The 22,981-nt window shown below is 49.7% G+C and overlaps 1 protein-coding gene across 1 annotated transcript; it reads left to right on the top strand.

Annotated features, from left to right (window-relative positions):
* Positions 1-2,261: 2,261 nt before the first annotated feature.
* Positions 2,262-22,809, top strand: ZNF488 (zinc finger protein 488). The gene is made up of 2 exons (XM_007962655.3): positions 2,262-2,397; positions 16,713-22,809. Exon 2 carries the CDS (start codon positions 16,864-16,866, stop codon positions 17,842-17,844), a length of 981 nt encoding a protein of 326 aa, XP_007960846.3. The 5' UTR covers positions 2,262-2,397; positions 16,713-16,863; the 3' UTR covers positions 17,845-22,809.
* Positions 22,810-22,981: the final 172 nt, after the last annotated feature.

Here is a 22,981-nt window from a genome sequence, read left to right as displayed (position 1 = left end):
AAAAAAAAATAATTGAGGTTTGGGAATCTCTACTCAGATTTCAGAGGATGTGTGGAAACACCTGGATGACCAGGCAGAAGTTACTACGAGGGCAGTGCCCTGATGGAACCTCTGTTAGGGCAGTGCAGAAGGGAAAAGTGGGGTTGGAGCTCCTCCACAGAGTTCCCATTTGGGCACTGCCTAGTGGAGCTGTGAGAAGAGGACAACTGCCCTTCAAATCCAAGAATGGTAGAGCCACTGACAACTTGCACCTTGTGCCTGGAAAAGCCACAGGCACTCAAAGGCAGCCCAAGAAAGCAGCTGGGAGGGGGGCTGCACCCTGCAAAGTCAAAGGGCCAGAGCTGCCCAAGGTTGTGGGAGTCCACATCTTGCACCAGCATGACCTGGGTGTGAGACATGGAGTCAAAGGAGGTCATTTTGGAACTTTAAGGTTTAATGACTGCCTTGTTGGGTTTCAAACTTCATGGGGCTTGTAGTCCCTTTGTTTTGGCCAATTGCTCCCATTTGGAATGGGTGTATTTACCCAATGCCTGTACTTGCATTGTATCTAGGAAATAACTTTCTTTTGAGTTTACAGGTTCATAAGTGAAAGGACTTGTCTTGTCTCAGATGAGACTTTGAACTTGGACTTTTGGGTTAATGCTGGAATGAGTTAAGATTTTGGCAGACTGTTGGAAAGACATGATTGTGTTTTGAAATATGAGGAAATGAGATTTGGGAGGGACCAGGGGTGGCATAATAAGTCCTGCCTCTATTTTCCCACCCAAATCTCATCTTGAATTGTAGTCCTAATTGTAATACCCGTATGTAGGGTGAGGGACTTAGTGGGAGGTGATCGAATCATGAGGGTAGTTTCCCTGTGCTGTTCTCATGATAGTATAAGTGAGTTCTCAGGCAATCGAATGAGTTTGTGAGGGGCTTTTACCCCCTTCACTCTGCACTTCACTCATTCTTCTCCTTCCTGCCACTCTGTGAAGAAGGACCTGTTTTGCTTCCCTTTCCACCACGATTGCAAGTTTCCCGAGGCCTCCCCAGCCACGCTGAACTGTGAGTCAATTAAACCTGTTTCCTTTATAAATTACCCAGTCTCAGGCAGTTCTTCATAGCAGTGTGAGAATGGATTAATACAGTCTAAAATATATCTTTCTTTATATAACTTAAAAATTACAAGTGATGAAAAGCACTGAGTTGGTTGGTTGTCAGTTTTTTCCCCCTCTTTTGGAGTTGTATTTAGTATAATAGAGTATCTTAAATTAGTGTTGTTTTATAATCAATGAAATTGGGTGTACTTCTATGCTGTACTAATATGGGTGTTACTAATATGCTGGGGGCATATTAGGGTTCTCTTGCTTCATGCCTTCCGTGACACTTGTTATTGTTATATTTTAACATTTATGCCTAATGATTAAACATCTCCTTGTGGTCTTAATTTGCATTTTCTAATTACTCTAGAGACTTCCTCCATTCACATGATTTTGGTCGCTAATGGTTCCTCCGAAGTGCCTATTCATGTCTGTGTCCATTCTTTGCTTTGGGTGTTCCTCTTTCATTAAAAGTATATATCCTGGATACTAATCCTTTATCAATTGCTGCAAGCATCTTCTTTCAGTGTGTGGCTTGCTTTTTCACTCCGTTTGTTGTTTTTTTAATCAAAGTATAAGTTCTTAATTTTAACGCACTTGAACTGTCATTTTCCACCACGGCCCGAGTCGCGGAGCCCGCCTTCCTGGTAGAGCGCTGCGTAGTCACAGCTGGGGTCTGGGGAGCAGAGGCTGCGGGCGCTCCCAGGGGTTGGCGGGGAGAGCTGGGCGATTTCGGCGGGGGGAGGTGGCGCTCGAGGGGCCGCCAGGCTGCGCGGGGAAGGAGGGCCAGGAGGCCGCGGGGGTCCTCGGCGCAGACTGGAGCCGCAGGCACCACGCGCAGCCCCCGCCCGCCTCGCCGAGGTCCCGCGGGCCCAGGAGCGAGAGGTCTGGCGCCCAGAACCAGAGCGGGTCGGCGGGAGCAGGCGTCGCCTCCAAAGGACGCCCTCGCCCTCCGGCAGGCGCTGGCTCCAGACCCTGACCAACCAGCTGGGGGCGTCTCTGCGGAACTGAGCCGGGGTAGGGCCGGGCAGCCCATAAGATCAGAACGGGGTTTTCTCCCGGGGTTGCGGTTTCTTTGGCCAGCGGCGCCCTCCCCCGCCGGGGCCGCCCACCTGCAAGCCCCGCCCCGAAGACTGGAGCTTCCCTGGGGGTGGGCTAAGCCGAGGCCACGCCCCGAAGGCGGGAGCGGCTTTGGGCCGGGACCTGTCCGCCGTTAGGGCTCCAGCGCCAAGTTCAGAGCCACGCGCTGTGCTCTTGGCCGGGAGGAGGCTGTGCTGCCCCAGCACCTCTTGCTCCACGTCTCCAGAGAGCCCAGGTGAGGCGCGCCCTCCTGTCTGCAGGGACAGAGCCGCGAGCGGGCGCGGGCGGCGGGGTCCATCTCACTTCCACTGCCTTTCCCCAGGACAGGGTTGTTGAGTCCTGCCTTTGACTGTGGGGTCCTTTCCTGCCCAATGTCGCCAGCTTCCTCTAGCTCTCTCATGTCGTCTCCGAGTCTCATCCCCGTTTCTGTTCCCTTTCTCCTCTCTCACTTTTTCTCCTCTATTTCTTCTTTATTGTCTTCCTGTTTTCATTTCCTTCCGTGTCAGTCTCTCTCCCTCTCCCTCTTTTCCTCTCTATCTTTATCCTCCTCCCTCACCTTCCCCCTCTCCCCGCTGTTTTTTCAGCACTCAAGAATTCTACCTATGATTTTTTTTTTTTCTCCTAGGGTGACTTTCAGGCTGCAGTTGTTTTCATCCCTCCCTCTGCCCCTTCCGGGGTTTATCGTGTATTGCTCTGTTATTCTCAGCCCAGGCTTGCGCTGGGCAGTAGGGTAAGAACCATGCATCAGCCCCAGATCCTTTCTCCAACAGATTATATCCAAAGATCTGGACGTGTAACCTGTTCACTGCCTTTCCTGGGAAACAAAACAACGCCAAATGATCACATTATACTGAGTTTTAGAATGAGCTGAAAGAACATACCTGGTTTTAGAGGCAAGGGGTTGATTGAATCCTTTCCTTGACATTTTGCCTTTACTAATAGACACAGACAGCACAGCAGGAAGCTAAGCCGTGCAGAAGCATTTAAGGGGTGTTCCCACCCACACCTGCCTTCTGGGCAGGTTATGCAATGCCAGGTGCAGGGGAGGGAGGGGACAGGATTCAGAGCAGGGTTGTGGGAAGACAGTGGGAGGCCAGAGCTTTGCACCTGAAACATCTGAGGGCCCCTGAAAATGAGAAATTAACAGTAAATTTCTAAAATATGTAGTTGCCAATGCCACTGATGTACAGAAATGAACTTACTTAATTACTCCTGAGGGAGACGTTAGGCATTTTATGGCAGTAATTATGGCATTTGAAATTAATGATTTTATGTACATTAAATAGGAGGGCCAAGGGGAAAATATTTCCTGTTAGTGTCAAAGATTGTCATAGATGCATAAAGGACGAACTCTAGAAAATCAAGCCTCATTCATTTTTGAGGGATAAAATAGAACTATATCGAGGCAATTTTTTGTTTCTTGGTTAAAATGTAATCTTATCAGAGATATGTGATTTAATTTTTAATGATATTTATGACACATAATATTTATGTGTTCAAACACACACAAATACTTAATATATATGCACTATGTTATAAAAGAGCCTTTGTTTGTTTGTAAAGATCTTAATTACCAATAAAGCTTGAAGCTTTTGCTTCTTGGAAATAATTTAACATGATATTGTAGTTTATTATGACCTTTAATGAAAATTCAACTAATTTACTTTTGATTGATACAGAAATGGAAGTTTGGCCATAGATAAATCACACAGAATTAAACAGAAGTTAAGTATGATGAAGGTACATTGCAGTGTGTTCAGTGAAAGAATTTGCATGTGCTAGATATTTTGGACAAATTCATAGGTATGTGCGTGGAACTGTGATTTGTGAGGCTCTTTTCTGGTTTAAAAAGTTAAATTGCCTTTCATATCTAATCCCTGATCCCCAATATGTGAGGATTCTCGGGGGAGGGGTAAAAGACTTTGCAAATGATTTAGAATCATCATGTCTGCTTTGCTTGGCAGATTTCTTTTTGGGTATCCAAGAAGTGGCAACTTTTGTTTGAAACATGTAATCACACCAATTATTTTTTTTAAAAAAGGATGAATTTCAATATTTTTAAACTGATCATTCCTCATTAGTGGTCAGTGTCTCTGTAAGAATGTCATTGTCTTTTTATCCTTAGATGATGCTATTGTTGGAACCTGGGAATGTCAAAAGGAGTAGCTGAGGTAAAATCATGGACTTTTTCCCGGAAGGCTGCCAGTGGAATTGGGACCACCGTCTCAGGCTCCACCTTTATTCTCTAGTTGTATTAGGAAAAGAGCTGCTGTTCCTTGTGCTCTTGCTGCCTGGCATGTACAGAGCCCTGTTGAGTCCCGTCTGTGAGTGCCTGAAGTGAAGATCACTGTTCTTGTTTTACTTATGAAGAGATGGAGGCCCAGAGTATTTGTTTGAGGTCAGGCAGGTAGTAGCAGGGCTGATTTGGAACACAAGTTGTGCCCTGGAGCCTGAGTGACCAGGGATAATTCAGTCCTGTTATGTGACTTCCATGTTGCTGCAGCCCTGGCACATGTAACATCTAAAATATCACTCCACACAGCACCAGCCATTGCCTATTGGCATTGTTTGGCAGAACACTGCTCCCTGTTCTGTGTCCTGGCCATCCTCAGTCATATCCATGGCAGACTCTCCATCTGCACAGCAGGGCCCCATTGAAGCACTGGATTTGCCCTCTGCTTTCACTGGCCCTGCTTCTGCACAGTCTCAGGCATCTGAGTGGGTGATGAGATTGCATCCACTCCTATGAGGGTCCACATGGCCAAGTTATGTTGCACTAGGGCCACTCTCCCTGCTTCCATGGGTACTGGCTGTGTCCGCAGTCTCCTGCACTTAGCTTTCCTGGAATGCAGCAGGCGTTGCTGCTAGAGGGGTCCAGGCATAGCTGGCCACAGAGCCTGTAGGGGCTGACTAGGAATTGCTCATCTCCCCAGTGCCACCAGTCAGCCTCTGGGAAAGCCTGGATCACCTTCCGTGTTTAATTTCCTCAGTGTGCCAGAGCCAGGAGAATTCCTGGAAACAGGTGTATTTCCTTTCTTAGGAAACCCCAGGACCTCACAATCCAAATGCAAAAAAGGCCCATAGATGATTGTCCTCTGGAATCTTCCAAAAGGATCTGGGAAGCTTCTCCAGAGACTGGGGACACTGAAGGTTAGAAGACAGGAGGCACTTTCTGCTGTTGTGTGTTTTAGCTGAAGAGAAAGGCAGATGCAGCAAAGCACTGCATGGGGGGTCAGGGGTATATGGTGTCTCTGAATAAGATCTGGTGCCTGACCTGCAGCTCAGAACAGCTGGAGGCTGGCTAGTTGGCTTGGGTTAGGGAGTGACTTCAGACATCTCAGGAAAAAGAGGTTATCCAGCTGTTTGCCAAGAGTTCTTTCTTCTGTAGGTGTAGTGGGAAGGAGAAAAATGCCCAGGCTGTTTGGTCATTCATTAAACACTGTTGTGCGCTGGTCCCTGAGAGCTCAGGAGTAATGGGAAGGCCGCCATGGGGTGGACTCTATCCCTTTGCACTCAGTGCGATAAGAAGTGATACCCCTAATGTTTACTGAGACAGGTTTCTTAGCACTTTCTCTGTATTCATTCTTCTAATCTTTCCAACAACCCAGTGAAGAAAACACCAAGGTCACCCTCTTTATAGATCAGAAAACAGAGGCCTGGAGAGGACCCACACCTTGCCCAAGGTCACAGTTTGGATAGAGCAGAGCTGGCCTCTGACCCTGGAGCCCGTGCACTTAACATCTATGTGGATGGAAGACTCCAAGGTTACCTAAGACAACCTGGTTAAGGTATAGACAGGTAATGTGGGAGAATGTGGCCAGTGGTTCCTAGATGAGTGAATGATCAGTGTGCGGTCAGGGTCCAGAGGATGGGTGATAAACTGAGAACCACAAGCTCTTAACACTGTGGGGTATGAGAGGCTTCATCTCCCAGGATGCAGCACCTGCTGAGTTGGGCAATAGGGGACCCTGGTTGATGGCCCAGCTGGGCTGGGAGCCTTGGGGAGATGTGCTCTGTGTTGGTGGGGAAGGCCAGGCATGGTTAGATCCCCTGTAGAAATTGGGGAGCTCAGTTTCAGAAAGTTTCAAAGATCATCACTTGATTTCCGTGATTCATGTGATCTGAGGGCTCTGAAAGTGGTGGGTTAGTCCTGGAATGAAATCTGTTTTTTTTCAAGTAGGAAAGACATGGGGTGGCAATGAGAGACATCTGTGTGACTCAGAAAGATGTCTTGCTGAGGTCAGAGGGACAAGAGCCAAGGAGGAGAAGAGGAGCCCTTCCCAGGACACTCACAATGACAGAGTGACAAGGGCCAGTAAAGAGTGTCAGGGGGCGAGAGCCCGGGCGTGAACTGAGCCTACTGAGGAGAGCTGACGACCACAAAGCATCTTTTCATATCATGTTCAGAGTCAGGAGAATAGGGCTTCATAGATCCATCGCCATCTAGGGCAGCTGGTGTCTGTGAAGGGGAGGAAGGTGCAGCTGCACTGTGCCCACAGTGGTCTGGGCAGAGGAGGATCTGCAGGTGCAAAGGGTGCAGGCCGGTCCTCAGAGGAAAGCAGGAGCCTGGCAGCCCTGGGCTGCTGTGGGTGTGCCTCGGGGCCCTGACCCAGAGAACGCGCTGGCCAGGGCATGGTGTGACCTGGAATGGTATTCCCTCATCTGAGGTGCTGTCTGAGAGGTGTTGAAGTTGAAGCCTGGAGGTAGATGAGACTCAAATCTGATGTTGGCCCTGGGAAAGATCATAGAGTAAGAAAAAGGCTGTGAGTCTGTAGGCAAAGGAGAGACGGGCATGAGGAGCTGGTGGGGGCTCCCTGGGGACAAGTCATGCCAGACTCACGTCATTTTCCACCTTTCAGGTCTTCAGTCTGGCCCTTGTTCTGTCGGGGTTCTGGAGGACATCCTGTGCCCTGGCCTCTCTGACCTTACTCCATGCAGTGCTGATGCAGCGACATCAGTGACCCTCGCAGGTCCTGAGTGGGATGAAAGGTCCCCAGATAGTTCCCAGTTTCATCTCCTCATTTTCTCCATCCTCCTGCTCCTTCTTATTAAGATCTGGATGTTAACACTGATGGATTGTGAAGCTGGGTGGGATATTTAATTCAGCAGTTCGCGGTGTCCAGATCCACAATGGTCTCTAAAAGCTGAGATGCTGCCCTGAGTTTATCAGGATGGCATTTGGCAGATTGGAGATAAGTGCCCCTGAACTGAGACACGTAGCTTCCCCTATATGGTTTTTATGAAAATGAAATGAACAAGGTGCCTTATTTCATTTATTAATACTATCGTTTGTCATGTAGACACTTACGTAGCCGATAAATGGTGACTCCTGTTCTCATACCCTGAAGCATCCTGATGGCAAATGTTCCGTCCTGCTGTAAAGGAGATTGGCTTCATCCCATTAGTCATACATGGGAAGGTTTGGGATGGACTGGAGAGACAGCTTAGCCCGAGCCCATTTTACAGATGGAAACCTGAGGCTCAGAGAGGTTGAGCGCTTTGCTCGGGGTCACAGAGAGGAGTGATGTTTCTGCCGCTGCCTCTTTGGGAGACACTGGCTGACATTAATCTCTGACGTCAGGCACCACCTCTGAGGAATCCACTCAAAAAGGGCATCAGGAGTGGTGCAGAGCCTGCTGCAGCGTGTAGTTTGCATCCTCTCCATGGGACAAAGGACCTGGACTTCCAGAAGTCACACAGGGTGGTTTGCAGGGCAAGGCGGGGTGGCGATGTTCCACAGGAGCTGGGCAAAAGCTTGTGACAAAAGGGCACGCTGAGGTTTTATGTTCACTTTTCTTGCTTTCTCTCTGATTTATCCTGTGCTTTCACTCTGTGAGAGGGTTGGCCTCTCTGTCTCATCTCCTTGAGAGCTCCTGCAGGAAGTGACTGGACACAGGTACATCCTTTCATGGGTGGGCAGGAAGCAGGGAGAGGAAGAAGCTGATTTGGCCCAGGTTATATTTATGCATAGCAAGCCATGGAGGCCCCATTGAATAAGGCTCTCATCCACTCCTAGATTCCCCCTGAACCCTGGGATAAATATTTTCTAAGGATGAAAATTCTGGAATGCTGAGTGGGGTCTGGCTTTGCCAGTACCACTCACCAGTGATGGGGGCACTTGGAAGAACTTGAGTTCTGGTTTCCAGAACTTGAGGGTGGGGCTGGTGAGGGTGGGTAGGGATGAAGGCATCCCAGCTGGCTGATGCCACTTCCCTATGGGTGGCACCTTCACATGTGGTCACTGCATGTCTTCCCTTCTACACCATGGGCACTTCCAGGGTGAGGCTGAAAGCTAGTCCACCCATGGGTGTCCAGTTTGGCACAGGCAGACCGTTCACGAACCTCTGACAGGGGAGCAGAGGAGAAGCGAGTGGATTCATGTGTGGGGAGAACCAAGAGTGAGCACTTCTGGTGAGTGGAGATGAGGTTACACATGTTGTCTCTAGGGGCAGGGCTAGGTGGTCAGGTGACTGCCCCCTAGTGTGCGGGTGGGGGCCAGGCACAGCCAGACCCATCCTGCCAAGCCTGCATGTGCATTGCTCCAACGTTTGTCCTTCTGTGCACCTATGCCTGCAGAGCCCCTGTCCCCAGGTGCCTGAAGTGGCCTGGCACTCCTGAGGGTCAGGAGAGAAAATGAGTATGGCAACTAGCAAGGAAGGAAAACTGCCCTCAACCAGGGTGCAAGCACAGTTGAATTAAGTCAGAGCTGGCAAGCGGAAGCCCTGTGTGCTCTGTGAATGTGGCAGCTGCTGCTAGATGCTGACAGGTGCAGGGGCAGGGCTGAGCCAGCGCCTCTGGGTGGCAGCCGTATGTGGGGTGTGTGTGTGTGTGTGTGTGTGTGTGTGTGTGTGTGTTCCATGAGAGAGTCCTGGAGGCATAGCGCTCCAAGCTGAGGTGAGTTGTCACATCCATAGCAATCAGGATTCTTTGGATGCAAACCACAGTGACGGACTCTGGCCAACTTTGTCAAGAAGGAATTAATTAGAAGGTTATGGTGGCAGGTAGATCACAGTGTCAGAGGGAGAACTGGAGAAATAAGCTCAAAAAAGACCAGGATTGAGCTATTCAGAGAGTTCCAGTACCAGGCACACATAAGCAGCTTCTCAAACTGAAACTGGGTTTGGTTAGGAAGGATGCTGAGTAGCATAAAACAGAACCAAGCCATCTGACTGTTCTTGTCATAGAGATTGTGTATTCCTCCTTTCCTGACAGCTGGTTTAAAAACCTGGGCAAAGGGGGACCCTGCAGTCCACCCCACTCTTCCTGAGATGCCCTGTGGGGGCTGCAGAGATAGATCAGACACAGGCTGTCTCTTCCCCACGGACCAACAGAATAAATGAATGACTGTCTCCCCTAAGAGATATGGTCTGCCTCCCTGTGGCTAGACCATGTGGTCTTACCTGTAAACAGTCCTCACACTCTTGATTTACGTCTAACCCACTCTTGTCACTGCCTGGCATTCGTGTGTGCCGTTCTTTCTGCTCTCTCTTGTCTTTGTATCTGTCTGCCCTTTGGAGGCCTCCTGCCTCTTCCAGGACGGCCTCTCATTATTCTGGTGCCCAGAATTTGAAAGTATATGGGGTACACGCTGTGGTGTGCTGGTAAGTGTTTAACAACTGGTTCTCAGCATGTAGCTCCAACATGAATTTTGGGTAATATTTTCATTTACAATAAAGTGTAAGACGAAAGTGGAACAATGAACATGTCAGAACTTCACTTGTTTGTCAGTGATCTAAATCACTTCTTTTGTAAATCACATAATAGTTTCAGAATACTGGAAGAATAGTCCCTCAGCTTTTTGTGAGCTATTCACAATATAACAGCTATCGACAAGACAACAATTTCAGTTTAATCTGCATTATTGACAATTTTTTCCCATTACTTTCTTAAGTCCAGACAATGAACAAAACAAGAAATCAAGCCTTGATTTATAGCATTTCCATAAATGATCCCATTCTGACTGATTTCCTGATTTATGGCCACTCACGATATCCCTGGATGTGGTGTGAGGAGGAGTGGACCGTGGCAAGCCCCCGCACCGGCAGGCAGAGCGGCGTCCACAGCGTAGGCAACGGGAATGTGTAGTAGAATGCCTAGGAAGTGATGGGTTCTGACTATGTATTACCTGTGTTTTTAATACAATTTCTACGGCTGTAAGTTTGTATAATTTAGTTTTGAATAATGTCTGAGTTAAAACAGCTAACTCAAAACATTCCTGATCATCTCACAAGCCAATGTGAGCTGGCTCCAGCACACCACTGGCCACATGCCAAGAAAATCAAGTTGCAGGCAGAGAGGAAAACCTTCAGACAGAGTTGCATGGCTGTGTCCTCTCAGTTTTCTCAGGGGGTGAGCTTTATGAAGTGCCACAGTAACAGATCCTGTCATTGGTTCAATCAACAACCATTTCTAACCCCATCTCACTTGGTTTTCCTGCACTGCAGAGGTTAGGAAGCTGAATCCATGTTTCCCAGACTCCTTTGCATCCAGGGTGCAGGCCTTTGACATAGATCCCCACAAGCAGCCAGGTACATCACCCAGTCCTGGATGTGCAGTCGAGTCCCATGAGCTGAAGTCTTTGGCAGGCAGGTGATGTCTGTCATTCACAGTGGCAGGGACATCTGGTCTTGTGGGGTGGCTGTGGAGGAGTTTGTAGGAGTTTGATCCCTTGTGATAGGTGCTGATACCAGCAGAGTTTCTACTAGACAGTGCCAGGGCATGGTTAGGCTTTTTTCTCTGGCTATCCTGACCCTTGGAGAGCACCCAAACTTGGTCTGTGGCTCTCACAGAGATTTAATGAGCTGCATGATACCCTTTAATAAGTTCCTTTCTGTTTAAACTACCTGGGTAGAGGTTGCTGTCTGCAGCTAGGAAGCCCTGATTGCTGGAACCTAAGGGATGTGAGAAATCACTGCGGAGTGTCAAGGTAACCAGGGGTCTGCTCCTGGGACCTATTAATCCACCTCTTTTAGAAGGAGTCCGCAGTCGTGTTTGTGTTTGAATGTTCATGAACGTTAGAAGAGCAGCTTAGTCTGGGTATGGCTATGGCTGACCGAAGTATCAGGCTGTTGCACAGTTGATTATTAGAGCTGCATTTTTTACCCTTTAGCTTGTCAAAATAATGTCTAAAAAACCAGATTGATCACAAGAGATGCATCATAATGCCACATAAAAATATCACTCGGCACCTTATGGTATTTAGGACCATAGAGGCCACCTGGTCCAGCCTCCTCATTTTGCAGCTGAGCAAGGTCTTTGAAGGACAGGGACCTGTCCAAGGCCCTCTTGAAACACTGAAGCTGAGACTCATACCCGAGCGTCTTAACTTTTGCCCACCCCACGCTGTTTCTCAGTCTTAACCAGCAAGCTTTCCTTGTTATTTTGGTTTGTCTTATGTCTAGGTTTGATTTGGCAGCACGTTTCAACATCTGGTGAAGGCGTGGGAATAAAACAATGTAGGTGGGTGGAACACCTAAGAGCGGAATGTTTGGTGTTCTCTTAGGGTATACTGGGCAAGGCCTGCTGGGCCGTCCTTCCTCACCATGCTGCCTGCGTTTATTCAGTTAAGAAAGTGGCACATTTTGTATCTTTGAGAATGCAAGTATTTTAGTTAGGGAGTGATGTTCCGTCTATGGAAGACTTTGCCTGTCTCCATCATAGGCTTGGAGAGGGTGTCCCGTGTCCCAGCAGCATGGCTCTGTATAGTCATTGATTCTTTTGTTTACTTCTCCATGTCCTTCATTTTGTTCCTGTCCCTTGACCACAAAGAAATAAATGAACATTCCCGAGGCACTGACATGGGCCGGGCGAGGTGGGAGCCTCCTTCTGGATATTATTATCCTGTTTAAATGCATTATTTTCCCACTCATTTCACGATTGCCCAGTATTCAGAGAAGTTACATTACGCAGCTGAAGCTCCATAATAAGTGCATGGAGGTGAGATTTGAACCCACGTCTTTCCCATTCTGCTTTTTGTGCCCTTCTGTTTTATTTTGCTTCTTGGTATTCCTGTGTATTATTAATAGTCTGAAGCTTCGTAATAGATGCAATAGTCATTAGAGTAAAGCAAATACGGTATTGTGCTCTCTGAAGGATAACAGGGACATTTTTGTTTAATTGCTATTTTGATTGTTCTTTTAAGAGTGTTCTCGAGGAAGGAAAACAGAGGGAAAGACCAGCAAAACTCACTGTGTCTAGCTTTTGCCATATGCATGGACCTAATTTCTCCCTTGCCAAGCAATACAGGCTTTATTTTTGAGACTCTTTGAGGGTGGCTGAGTTCTGCATGCTTGCTGGGGTTGGAAAAATCTGGTGTGATGGGGGTCAGTGGCTCCACGACATGCCGAGGCGGAGTAAGCCACAGAGCTCAGTCTGCCATAGGTGTGGCCTCCTTCCTTCTTCACATCTGTGTCAACACCTGGCAGGAGGTGCCTGATTCCAGTGGGGATGGAGCAGCCTCTGCCCATCCCTCCCACCCATCAAGAGCCTTGGACACACATGAGGTAGAACCCCCAGATGGTGGCTGCCAGTGGAGTGTGTCCACCTCTTACTTGGGCCAGGCGTGTGGCAGCTCACTACGGCAGGCGTCCCGTGGGTGGGCGAGGTCGGTGCTCTGCTGATGTCTTTGATAGTTTTCTTTATCTGGCCTAGTCTGAAACCAGTACTTTCCCCTGCCTGTGACCCCTGACTTCATTTGCAAAGTTTTCTCATGCACTTTCTGAAATTTTCATGACAGAGAGCCCTGGAGAAATTTGGGGCAGTGATAGAGGTAGAAGAAGTTTAGAGCTGGGAATCTTTATGCATTTTCTCTGTTTTCTCCTTCTCTTTATTTTTTTTTCTTGACCTATGCTTCACACTGGTCTCTGTCTTCTCTATGCTTGGAAAGCAGAGGAGGCTTGAGCTTCCAGCAAAGACCTTGCCACATATTACTGGAGACAGGCCGGTGCACGGCAGGGGTGGGTGGGGAGGGCCAACAGGAGAGTGTCCCTCCCCTGAGCATCACTGGCTCTGTTCTCAGCCAGTTACTCTTTGTCTCCACATTTTAGGTACTCTTCCTGCATTCAAGCACGGGCAAGGCCAGGGCTGCTATTTCAGGACACGTCCAGCCCTGAAGTTTTCTCTGGGCCTCCACAGGGGACCTTCCTGCTCTGAATTCCACATGCATCCTCCAGGCCACACCGCAGGCCACACTGCACACTCACCCTACTCTCCAGCCATTTCCAACTACTTAGAATTCAGTTTTGAGAGTCACCAGTCTTATGTAGACTGGAGCCTGGCACATAGTAGGTGCTTTGTGCATGTTTACTGAGTGAATGAACAGAAAATGAAATGCACTTTGCCTAAAAGCTGATCTGATCTGATCTGAGTGCCCAGGCACCCTTCTTCCGAAGCTCTCCTTTTGTTCCTGTGGCCCAGGGAATGCTCAGTTCCAGGCTTGGCAGAGGTGAGGTCTCTCTAGGCGGCGTGAAACAGACTGTGAAGCCCCTATGAGAAATAGCCTGCCTGCTGGGCAGGCCCCTCCGCTCCCAGGAGACTCCAGCCAGAGCACTCCAGTGTGGGGGCTAGGACTTCTCTTTTCCAAGGGAGAGTAGACAGCAGGGGGAATTCACCTCCGAATTATTTCCTGGAGCAGTTATGAAAGTAGCATCTCTGAAGTCACAGAGGCTTCAGCTCCACTGGGCTGTGAAAATCCCTTACAGAATTCTGACCCCAACCACGCAGAAAAGGGCACTGCCCCCTTTAAAACAGTTGACTGCAGAACAAAACAAAATGCTAAAATAAGACTAGTTTGAAAATATTGGAAAGTTAAGAAAAAACTCCCCCAAATTCCAATACTAGCATCATCATAGTATATAGCATATTACATATATAGCATATTATATGGTATATTATGTATACATTCTATGTATACTATATGTTATATAGTGTACGTACATAGTATAAATTATTTTTCACCTACGTAGTGCTTTGGTATGTTTTCTTTCATGTTTCTGTTTATTTGGTAGATAGGCTTTTTTCCTGTTTTGTTTTACAACATGTTTATATCTGACACTAACATTGTATTATAAACGTTTTTTCCCATACTATTGCATAGTCTTTATAGCCACACTTAAAACATGAATCATTTATTTCTAAAAACAGTCAGGTCCATTTTATTTTGACTTCTGGATCCTGCCCCTCCCCGAGCACTCTCCCACTGCAGAACTGTGTTAGGCTCAGGTTCTCCACACCGCAGGCACCATGCAAGCTTCTTGTGAACCCTGGGCAGCCCCTTCTGGGTCCTCAGAGCTCAGTTTAGATGCCACCATTGCCTGTTTGCAACACTGGCACATGTGCAGGTCCCTGTGTTCTGTACAGCTGAACTCAGGACTGCCTCATCACCACTGTCACTACCGCACCTCGCACAGGACCTGCATGCTGGGTGCTCTCAGCGAATGCTTGTGGAATGAACGGAAGAGGGAATCAATGAACAAATGACCTGGTGGTCGTTTTCTGTGTTTCCTCCTGGGGTTTTTCCTTTGGTGTATGCATTTTGTGTGTGTGTACATAGAATAGGTAACACCAAATCTTTAATCTTTTTGTCCTTTTGCCTCCTCAGCATTTGATCATAAGCATAGTGAGCATCACTGTCCAAGGCTGCACAGTGCTTCGATTTGCATATGCATCCTGCTTTGTTCACCATATCTCTGGAGTTACTCATTTACTTGCTTGTTGCTTTCACCACTATAAACCATGATCAGCATTTGATCATAAGCATAGCGAGCATCACTGTCCAAGGCTGCGCAGTGCTTCGCATTGCGTATGCGTCCTGCTTTGTTCACCATGTCTCTGGAGTTACGCATTTACTTGCTTGTTGCTTTCACTACTATAAACCATACTTCATTTCCTTCTCCTGTTAGGCAGATCTGACCCCTCAGCCTGCCTCTCCTAGCCATGGTCAGACTGTTGTTAGTCCAGCGCCTGAGGGAAGGTACTTTTGGAGTTCCGGGCACTTGTGTGACCCCCACCCTTAAGGTAACTCTTGGCACCCACAGGCCAATCAGAGCTCTCTGAGAATACAGGCTGGTGGGCTATACCCTAAGGAAAAACGGGGTGGGTTCTCACTGGGGTTGGAACTAGGGTCAAGGGGAGATAAGGAAATGGGAAGAGGCTGGATACCCTTGGTGGGGCTTCATAGTTTGATCTTACTTCAGAGTTGGAAAGCAAAGCACACCCTTCAGCCACAGCTAGTGGTTTCCCCACCTGCACCTGAGCTATGGACTGGGCAGGGCCAAGTGCCTGGCAGGGAGCACAGGGTAGGAGCAGGAGGTGGAGAAGCTAGGAGGCAGGCTGCAGTCGGCTCGTCGCCCTTCTCACCATGTGGATGTCTCCTCCCTTGGCCCTGTGGGAATATGGAGGGCTCACATTCTCCTCTCTGTGCAGGAGCAGGTCATAGGCCACACTCTTTGGGAAGACAAAGTTGACTTCTTTCTAACAGTTGCTGTCCTGTCATTCATTCACTCATTCATTCAGCAAAGGCTTCCTGAGCTCCCGTCCTGTTGCATGCATGATTAAGTACTGCAGATGTGAAGGTGAATTGACATATTTGGCTCTTAGAGTTTGCCTTCTAGCAGACCACAAACAAGTAAATACAATGTTGCATGTGGTGCATGCAGGCCTTTGGTGCCCAGGACAGTGGTGGCAAGGAGGAGGGAGTGTTGTCTGTGTCTGAGAGCACTGGGGAAGCCTCAAGGGGAGCCTGTGCCTGAGGTGCATTTTGGAATGAGTTCACAGGTATGATGGGAATAAAGCCATCCACATGTACTTGGGAGTTGGGGGAAGAGTGGGGACACATGACTCTCACAAGAAGCATGGCTCTGAGAAAATCGGAGATCGTACAGAAGCTGACAGGGAATGTGATGTGGACAAAGGGGTTGCTAGGCCTGGAGGCAGGTCTGGTAACCCGTGGAGCAGTGGGTTGACATTAGGGTCAGTACAGAGAGGGCTGCGTGAGGAGCAAAGGCCATGAAGTCCATGATCCTCCAACACAGTGGCCCTAATGCTGTGGCCTCCCTGTGCCCTCAACACTCAGCCAGGGCCAGAGGGAGCTTGAGCATGGAGTAGGGGCTGAGAGCACGTGGCTTCCTCATGATGGAGTCTACTTGTTGACAGATGACCCAGAAACTTCTGGAGGACCCCCAAGTCCCTAACGCAGTCCCCAGAGCAGGCTCTTTCCATTCACCTCCAGACTGTCCATTTCATGCTGGTTAATCCCCAGGAACCACTTCTGACAGGGGACTCCTACATTTCTCTCTACTGAGCGGTAGGGGCTGCTGCCCATGGGCATTTTCAGCAGAGACCCCTGTCCCCACTCTGCCTCAGGGAGGTGGGCCCTGGAGGATGGTGCCATCCATGCTCCTTGTCTCCTCAGAGGTGGTGTGGTCAGCAGACCCATCCCACAGACTGCGGAGGAGGCCTGAGCGTCAGGGTCCTGTCTGATGCCAGCTCATGATGCACTGTGCCTGAGTGATGGATGCCCATCTCACTGCCTGTCACTTCCTCTCTCTGCAGGGCCCTGTGGCCGAGTGTGTCCAGCCCAGTGTCACAGGGAGCTTCCACATCTCATGGCTCCTTGCTGGGCCAAGCCCTCCAGAACCCCAAACCCGCAAAGACTGATGGCTGCCAGAGTGGCCACCTTGCTTATCCTGTGGCCCCGGCCCTGATGATCACCATGGCAGCTGGGAAGGGAGTCCCATTGAGCCCATCGGCTGAAAACAGATGGCGACTTAGCGAACCTGAGCTGGGCCGGGGCTGCAAGCCAGTGCTGCTGGAGAAGACAAACCGCCTGGGCCCTGAGGCTGCTGTGGGCAGGGCGGGCCGGGATGTGGGCAGTGTGGAGCTGGCACTGTTAGCAGCCCCAGGCAAGCCCCTACCTGGCAAGCCACTGCCCCTGAAGGCGCGTGGGGAGCAGAGGCAGAGCGCCTTCACGGAGCTGCTGAGGATGAAGGACTGGCAGGTGGATCCTCAGGCCCAGGAGAGGGAGCACGATGACCCCACAGGCCAGCCTGGCGTCCTGCAGCTGACCCAGGACATCCCCAGAGGCCCAGCTAGCAGCAAAGTCTTCTCTGTGTGGCCCAGCGGAGCACGAGGTGAGCAGAGAAGCGCCTTTAGCAAACCAACCAAGCGACCAGCAGAGAGGCCTGGGCCAACCTCAGTCTTCCCTGCAGGGGAATGTGCAGACACCCTGGGGGAGCTGTCTGGACTCCTCAACACCGCAGACCTCGCTTGTTGGGGTCGACTTTCAACTCCCAAGCTTTTGGTTGGTGATTTCTGGAACTTGCAAGCATTGCCGCAGAATGCTCCACTCTGCAGCACTTTCCTGGGTGCCCCCACACTGTGGCTGGAGCACACCCAGGCCCAGGTGCCCCCACCCTTGTCATCCTCCACCACTTCCTGGGCCCTCCTGCCACCCACCCTCACCTCCCTGGGCTTGTCCACCCAGAACTGGTGTGCAAAGTGCAACCTGTCCTTCCGCCTGACGTCCGACCTGGTCTTCCACATGCGGTCCCACCACAAAAAGGAGCATGCAGGGCCTGATACACATTCTCAGAAGCAGAGAGAAGAGGCCCTCACCTGCCCTGTGTGCCAGGAGCACTTCCGGGAGCGCCACCACCTCTCCCGGCACATGACTTCTCACAGCTAGCAGGTGGCCGAAGAGTGACCTGCTGGGTGCGGCAGCCAGCCTTTGGCAGAAGGGGGCTCCCTGGGCCTGCCTTGAGGGCGATGTCATGGTCCTTTGCAGAGCTGCCACCTTTGACATTCATAGATAAACAGCTCAGGCATAATTTGAAAAAGCCACACCTGCATGATGTGTTTTGAGGGAAACGAAGTCCTGAAATAAAGTGATGGGCTTTGCAAATCCAGGGTAAAGGCCCTAACAGGCACAGAGAGCGGGGGGCGACTCCTGGCACACATCATGGGCTTTGGAGGCACCCAAGCCTGGATTCGAATCTGGGCTCTTTCACATACCAGCTGTGACCCCGGACAAAGAGCTTTAACCTGCTGAGTCCCCATTTTCTTGTCTGTGAAGTGGAGATGATAACGCTGTGTATCAGTCTGGCATTCAGGTCACATGAAAGGCGTGCGGAAAGTGGCCAGCATTCTGCCTGCAGACCCTGAGCACTGAGTCAACGAGGTTTGTGATGATGTCTGTACTAGTCAGCTATTGTCATTAACAAGATCTCCATGGCATACAAGCTAAAGCATCTGTCTCAGTCATGAGTCTGTGGGTTGGCTCAGGTTAAGCTGAGCTTGGCTGGGCTTGGCAGCAAGTCTCAGATTTGATCAAGTCATGTTCGTTTTCTTCTTTGACTGGTGGGCTACCCAGAGCGAGCATGCTTCTTTTGCAGTTATGCCAAGAACACAAGAGGGTGAGTCTAACAAGCACACTTGAAGCCTCTGCTTGGGTCGCATTGCCAACGTCCTCTCAGCCCATACAAGTGGCAGAACCAGGCCCAATACTGAGGAGTGGAAAAGTGTAGACTGCCCTTGATGAAGCTGTGACACGGGAGTGAGCATCCATCCCCTCCACAGGAGGGTGAAGAATTGGGATAGGTAATTCCAGCCAACACCTGGTCCATAGTTCTTTACATTGTGAGTATATGAGTAGAGGGAAATAGAACCCCCTCCCCACCACCTACACACATGCCCTTTTACCTTCCAAGAATAGGACATGTGCAAAAACTAGGCTTCCAGATTGTGAAGCTGGGGAGCATTCTAGGTACCATTTATTATCTACTGCATTTCGGTCAGTAGCTATTGTAGGTACCCGCATCGGCCCTTGTTCCTAAGGATGTGTGGAGCCCAGGCTGTACTCTTTGACATTGCACAGGTCAGTCTGCGTGAAAGCCCTTTGTGGGGAGTTTCCAAGCCAGTGTCGTTTTTGCACTGGTTTCCACCTCACTGTCAGATACTGTTCTTTGGATGTGCAGTTTCCAGCCCTCCAATGAGCCCCCAGCACAGAGCTCAGGCTTGTGGCTGGGAATAAGCCAGGGTGAGCAGGTGGGGATCTCAGCCAGCCTCCCAGACTGCACCTCTTCTCTTGCTCTCCTCTGTCCACCCTTCCAGGCAGCAGCACTCCCACCTGGCTGCTCTGATGTCCTCACTGCCTCCATTCCTGCCTCTCACCATGCACCCATCCATTGCCCACACGCACACAACCAGATCATCTTCTGAACGTGTAACTCAGATGATGCCTCCAAACCTGTGGCTGCCCTTCACACTTACAGGCCTAAGGACCCAGCAGGCCCCAGCAGGACCTGCCAGCTGCTTCACAAACAAGTCCTTGCCTGTTGTTAATTGCAAACACTCATTTCACGTCCCTGTGTGCCACACAATAGCATAAGCACTGGAAGAATACAGATGTTATAGTGAGGCCTATCATAGCCCTGGGAGGCAAGAGCTGTTTCCTTTCCATTTCTACAATGAGTCAATTGCAGATGATGCTATAACACTTCCAGTGTTTCTGACACTCCCCTGAAGCTATGCCTGCTACCTTCATGGGCTGAGCTTGCCCTTATGAGGCCCACAGGTGGCAGTGGGCAGAGGGCACCCCGCTATACCACCTCGCTGCTGTTCTGCTGTCTGCTCCCGTGTTCTGACTGCAGCTCTCATGCCGTTTCTCAAGCCTGGGCTTCATTCAGCATTTTCTCTCTAGCTCTTTGTGGTGCCGCTCCTGCTGTGGTTCCACAGGGCTGCTTCTCACAGGTCAGCTCCTTAGAGAAGTCTCCCAGATTCCCTATAAAGCAGCCCTGCAGCCTCTGTTACTCCTGCCGCATCACCCTGTTGCTTCCTTCACAGCATGTCTCACCATCTGCAACCATCTTTCTGTTTGTTGTCTTGTTGATTTGCTGCGGCCACACTGTCAGCTCCTTAGGGGTAGAGATTGGTTTGTTTACTGTGCATCCCTGGTGCCCAGAACAGGGCATGGCGTACTGTTGGTGCATAATAAATATTGTGGAAATAATTTCTGTGTGAGAAGCTGGGTCTGAATATGTGTGCAATCTTCCTTTGGCTGTGGAGGGTCGCAGGAGGCTGCCATGTAGCTGGAAGCCTCCATGTGTACTGAGCTTCCTTCACCTATGCTGTCTCCCTGGCCTGGCAAGGGATTGAGTGAGTGGGTCCATTTCCATTCATTTATTCAGCAACCCTGGGCACTTTGAGCTGAGCCTCAAAGACAAGTATGTGCTGGTGATTTGGTGATGCAGGCAGGGGAGCAGTGGCTGAGGAGAAAGATCAGTCCAGAGTCTGCAATTGTGTCAGGGTGTGAGGAGGAGATGGCGGGGCAGGGTAGGAGGGCCTCACAGGAGAGCAGTTTGGACCGAGGGGACTGAGGGCTTGGCTCGGAGAGGCACTTTGGGGATGCTCTCCAGCTGCAGTGGGGAGTGTGGCCTGGAGGAGGGAGCCTGGACCCCCTGAGCTCATTGTCTTCCACATCCAGAAGAGGGAAGGATGCTCCCTACAGATGCCAATAAAGCATCAGCATTCCCATAGGGACACTGGGAGGTCCCTTGCTCACTATGACAAGACAAGGAATGTTCAGCCTTGCCGGCCCCTTTAGGTGCTGTGTGGGGGTATCATTTGCACACAGAGAGGCTGAGCACAGAAGGCAGCTGAAGCTACGGGAGCCTCCGTGTGTGCTGTCTTGGGTGAGGCAGGAAAGGGCAACTCAAGGTCTCGGCATGAGGCCCCACACTATGCACTTGACACACAGCAGCCGGGAGGCAGATTGTTATTAATAATTCCCACCTACTGCAGATGACATTAAACTCCAAGAGGTCAAGGACGTTCCTAAGACCATGGGCTCAGGAGCATCAGTGCAAGAATAAGACTCCAGGACCCCAGATTGAGCTTTTCATGTCCTTTTCAGCCTGCTACCTGTCTGCCCAGTCCAGTGTGGTCATGTGGCATTGTGGATGGTTCAGGAACTGGGACAGCAGCAGGTGTAGGCTCCCTGTCTCAAATTCCAACTCATACCTGCTACGTGTAAACACACACACTTTCCTATCGCCCTTCTCTCCAGCACTTTCACTATCTTGCATACTAACTCTTTCACTGGTTTATCTTGCTTACCATGTCCCCTATCACTAGAATGTAAGCTCTGTGAGGGATTTTTGGTGGTTTTTTTTTTTACCTGCAGCATTGCTGGCATCTAGATAATGTAGGCACATAGTAGGTGTTCAACAGACATTGGTCGAATGAATGAATGAATGAGATGCCTGGTTCTGGCCTGGCACTTGCCACATCTCAAATCAGCTTCTCGGGAGGGTTTTAGGATCTATCAAACGCTGTGCACAATTGTCCTTCTCTGGCTTAATTGATTGGTTTGTAATTTCTGTGAAATCTCTTTGAAAGGCAGAAATATGCCAAGACATGCAGACACTTAGAACTGAAGGGACTTTAGATTTCTAGACCACCCCCTCCCTGTACAACATTGGACTCTGAGGTCCACAGACATGAGCTGATGTGCTCAGCGTTGCAGGGCAAGTGGTGGTGAGGCCAAGGTTAGAACCGCTGAGAGGTCTGGACCTTGCCCCATCCACAATCTATGAGGAACCTCAGCTACACCAAGCAACAGTTTACATTGCACGTGAATAGAACGGCCTCACATTCAATTATTACTAACCTCGACCAGTTACAGCATTCCCAAGCAGGATAGGCATTTAGGAAAACTTGAAGCTGTAGAAAACAGCACACTATCTTCCCCCAACTCTGATTTTTAACTTGGAGTTAATTTTGGTAAAAATGGATGTAGATCCAAATTGCTCACAGCCATTTAAATGGACAAACTCAAAAGTGATTTGTGGAAGTGATGGGTTTACAGCTTGTTAATATTGTGGTCCCTAATTATCACCAGGCTGGGTTCCCAGAGTCTGGGAGTCAAATTCTCTCTTAGCCCTTCTTCATTTCTGCCCTCCTGTATCTACTGGAGAGTAGACAAGGTAAATCATGGTTTTGCCCAAGCTCTCTCTACCACTTCTATGGTCTGAATGTTTGTGTCTCCCAAAATTTATTTGAAGTCCTAACCCCCGAGGTAATGGTATTAGGAGGTGGGGCTTTTGGGAGGTTGGAATTAGTGCCCTTACAAAAGAGTCTGGGTGCAGTGGCTCACACCTGTAATCCCAGCACTTTGGGAGGCCGAGGCGGGCAGATTATGAGGTCAGGAGTTCGAGACCAGGCTGGTCAATATGGTGAAACCCTGTCTCTACTAAAAATACACACACACACACACACACACACACACAATTAGCTGGGTGTGGTCGTGGGCACCTGTAATCCTAGCTACTTGGGAGCCTAAGGCAGAAGAATTGCTTGAACCCGGGAAGTGGAGGTCGCAGTGAGCCAAGATTGCACCGGTGCACTCCAGCCTGGGTGACAGAGGAAGACTCCATCTTGGAAAAAAAGAAAAAAGAAAGAAAGAAACCCCAGTGGCTGAGCACAGTGGCTCATGCCTGTAATCCTAGCACTTTGGGGGCTGAGATGGGAAGATTGCTCAAGGACAGGAGTTTGAGACCAGCCTGGGCAACATAGTGAGACACCCCTCTCTACAAAAAAATACAAGAATTAGCTGAATAAGGTGGTGTGTGTGCCTGTAGTCCCAGCTACTCGTAGGAGGCTGAGATGGGTGGGGTGGGTGGGGGAGTTACTTGAACTCAGAAGTTTAAGGCTGCAGTGAGCTATGATTGTGCCACTGCATTCCAGCCTGGGCAACATAGTGAGACCCTGTTTCTAAAAAATAAAAATAAACCGCAGAGACCTAGTTCCCTGCTTCCACCTTGTGA

Source organism: Chlorocebus sabaeus, chromosome 9 (genome assembly GCF_047675955.1).
Source record: "Chlorocebus sabaeus isolate Y175 chromosome 9, mChlSab1.0.hap1, whole genome shotgun sequence".
Lineage (NCBI taxonomy): Eukaryota > Metazoa > Chordata > Mammalia > Primates > Cercopithecidae > Chlorocebus > Chlorocebus sabaeus.
Note: the sequence above shows the minus strand (reverse complement) of the source record. Positions and strands in the feature narration are given on the sequence as shown.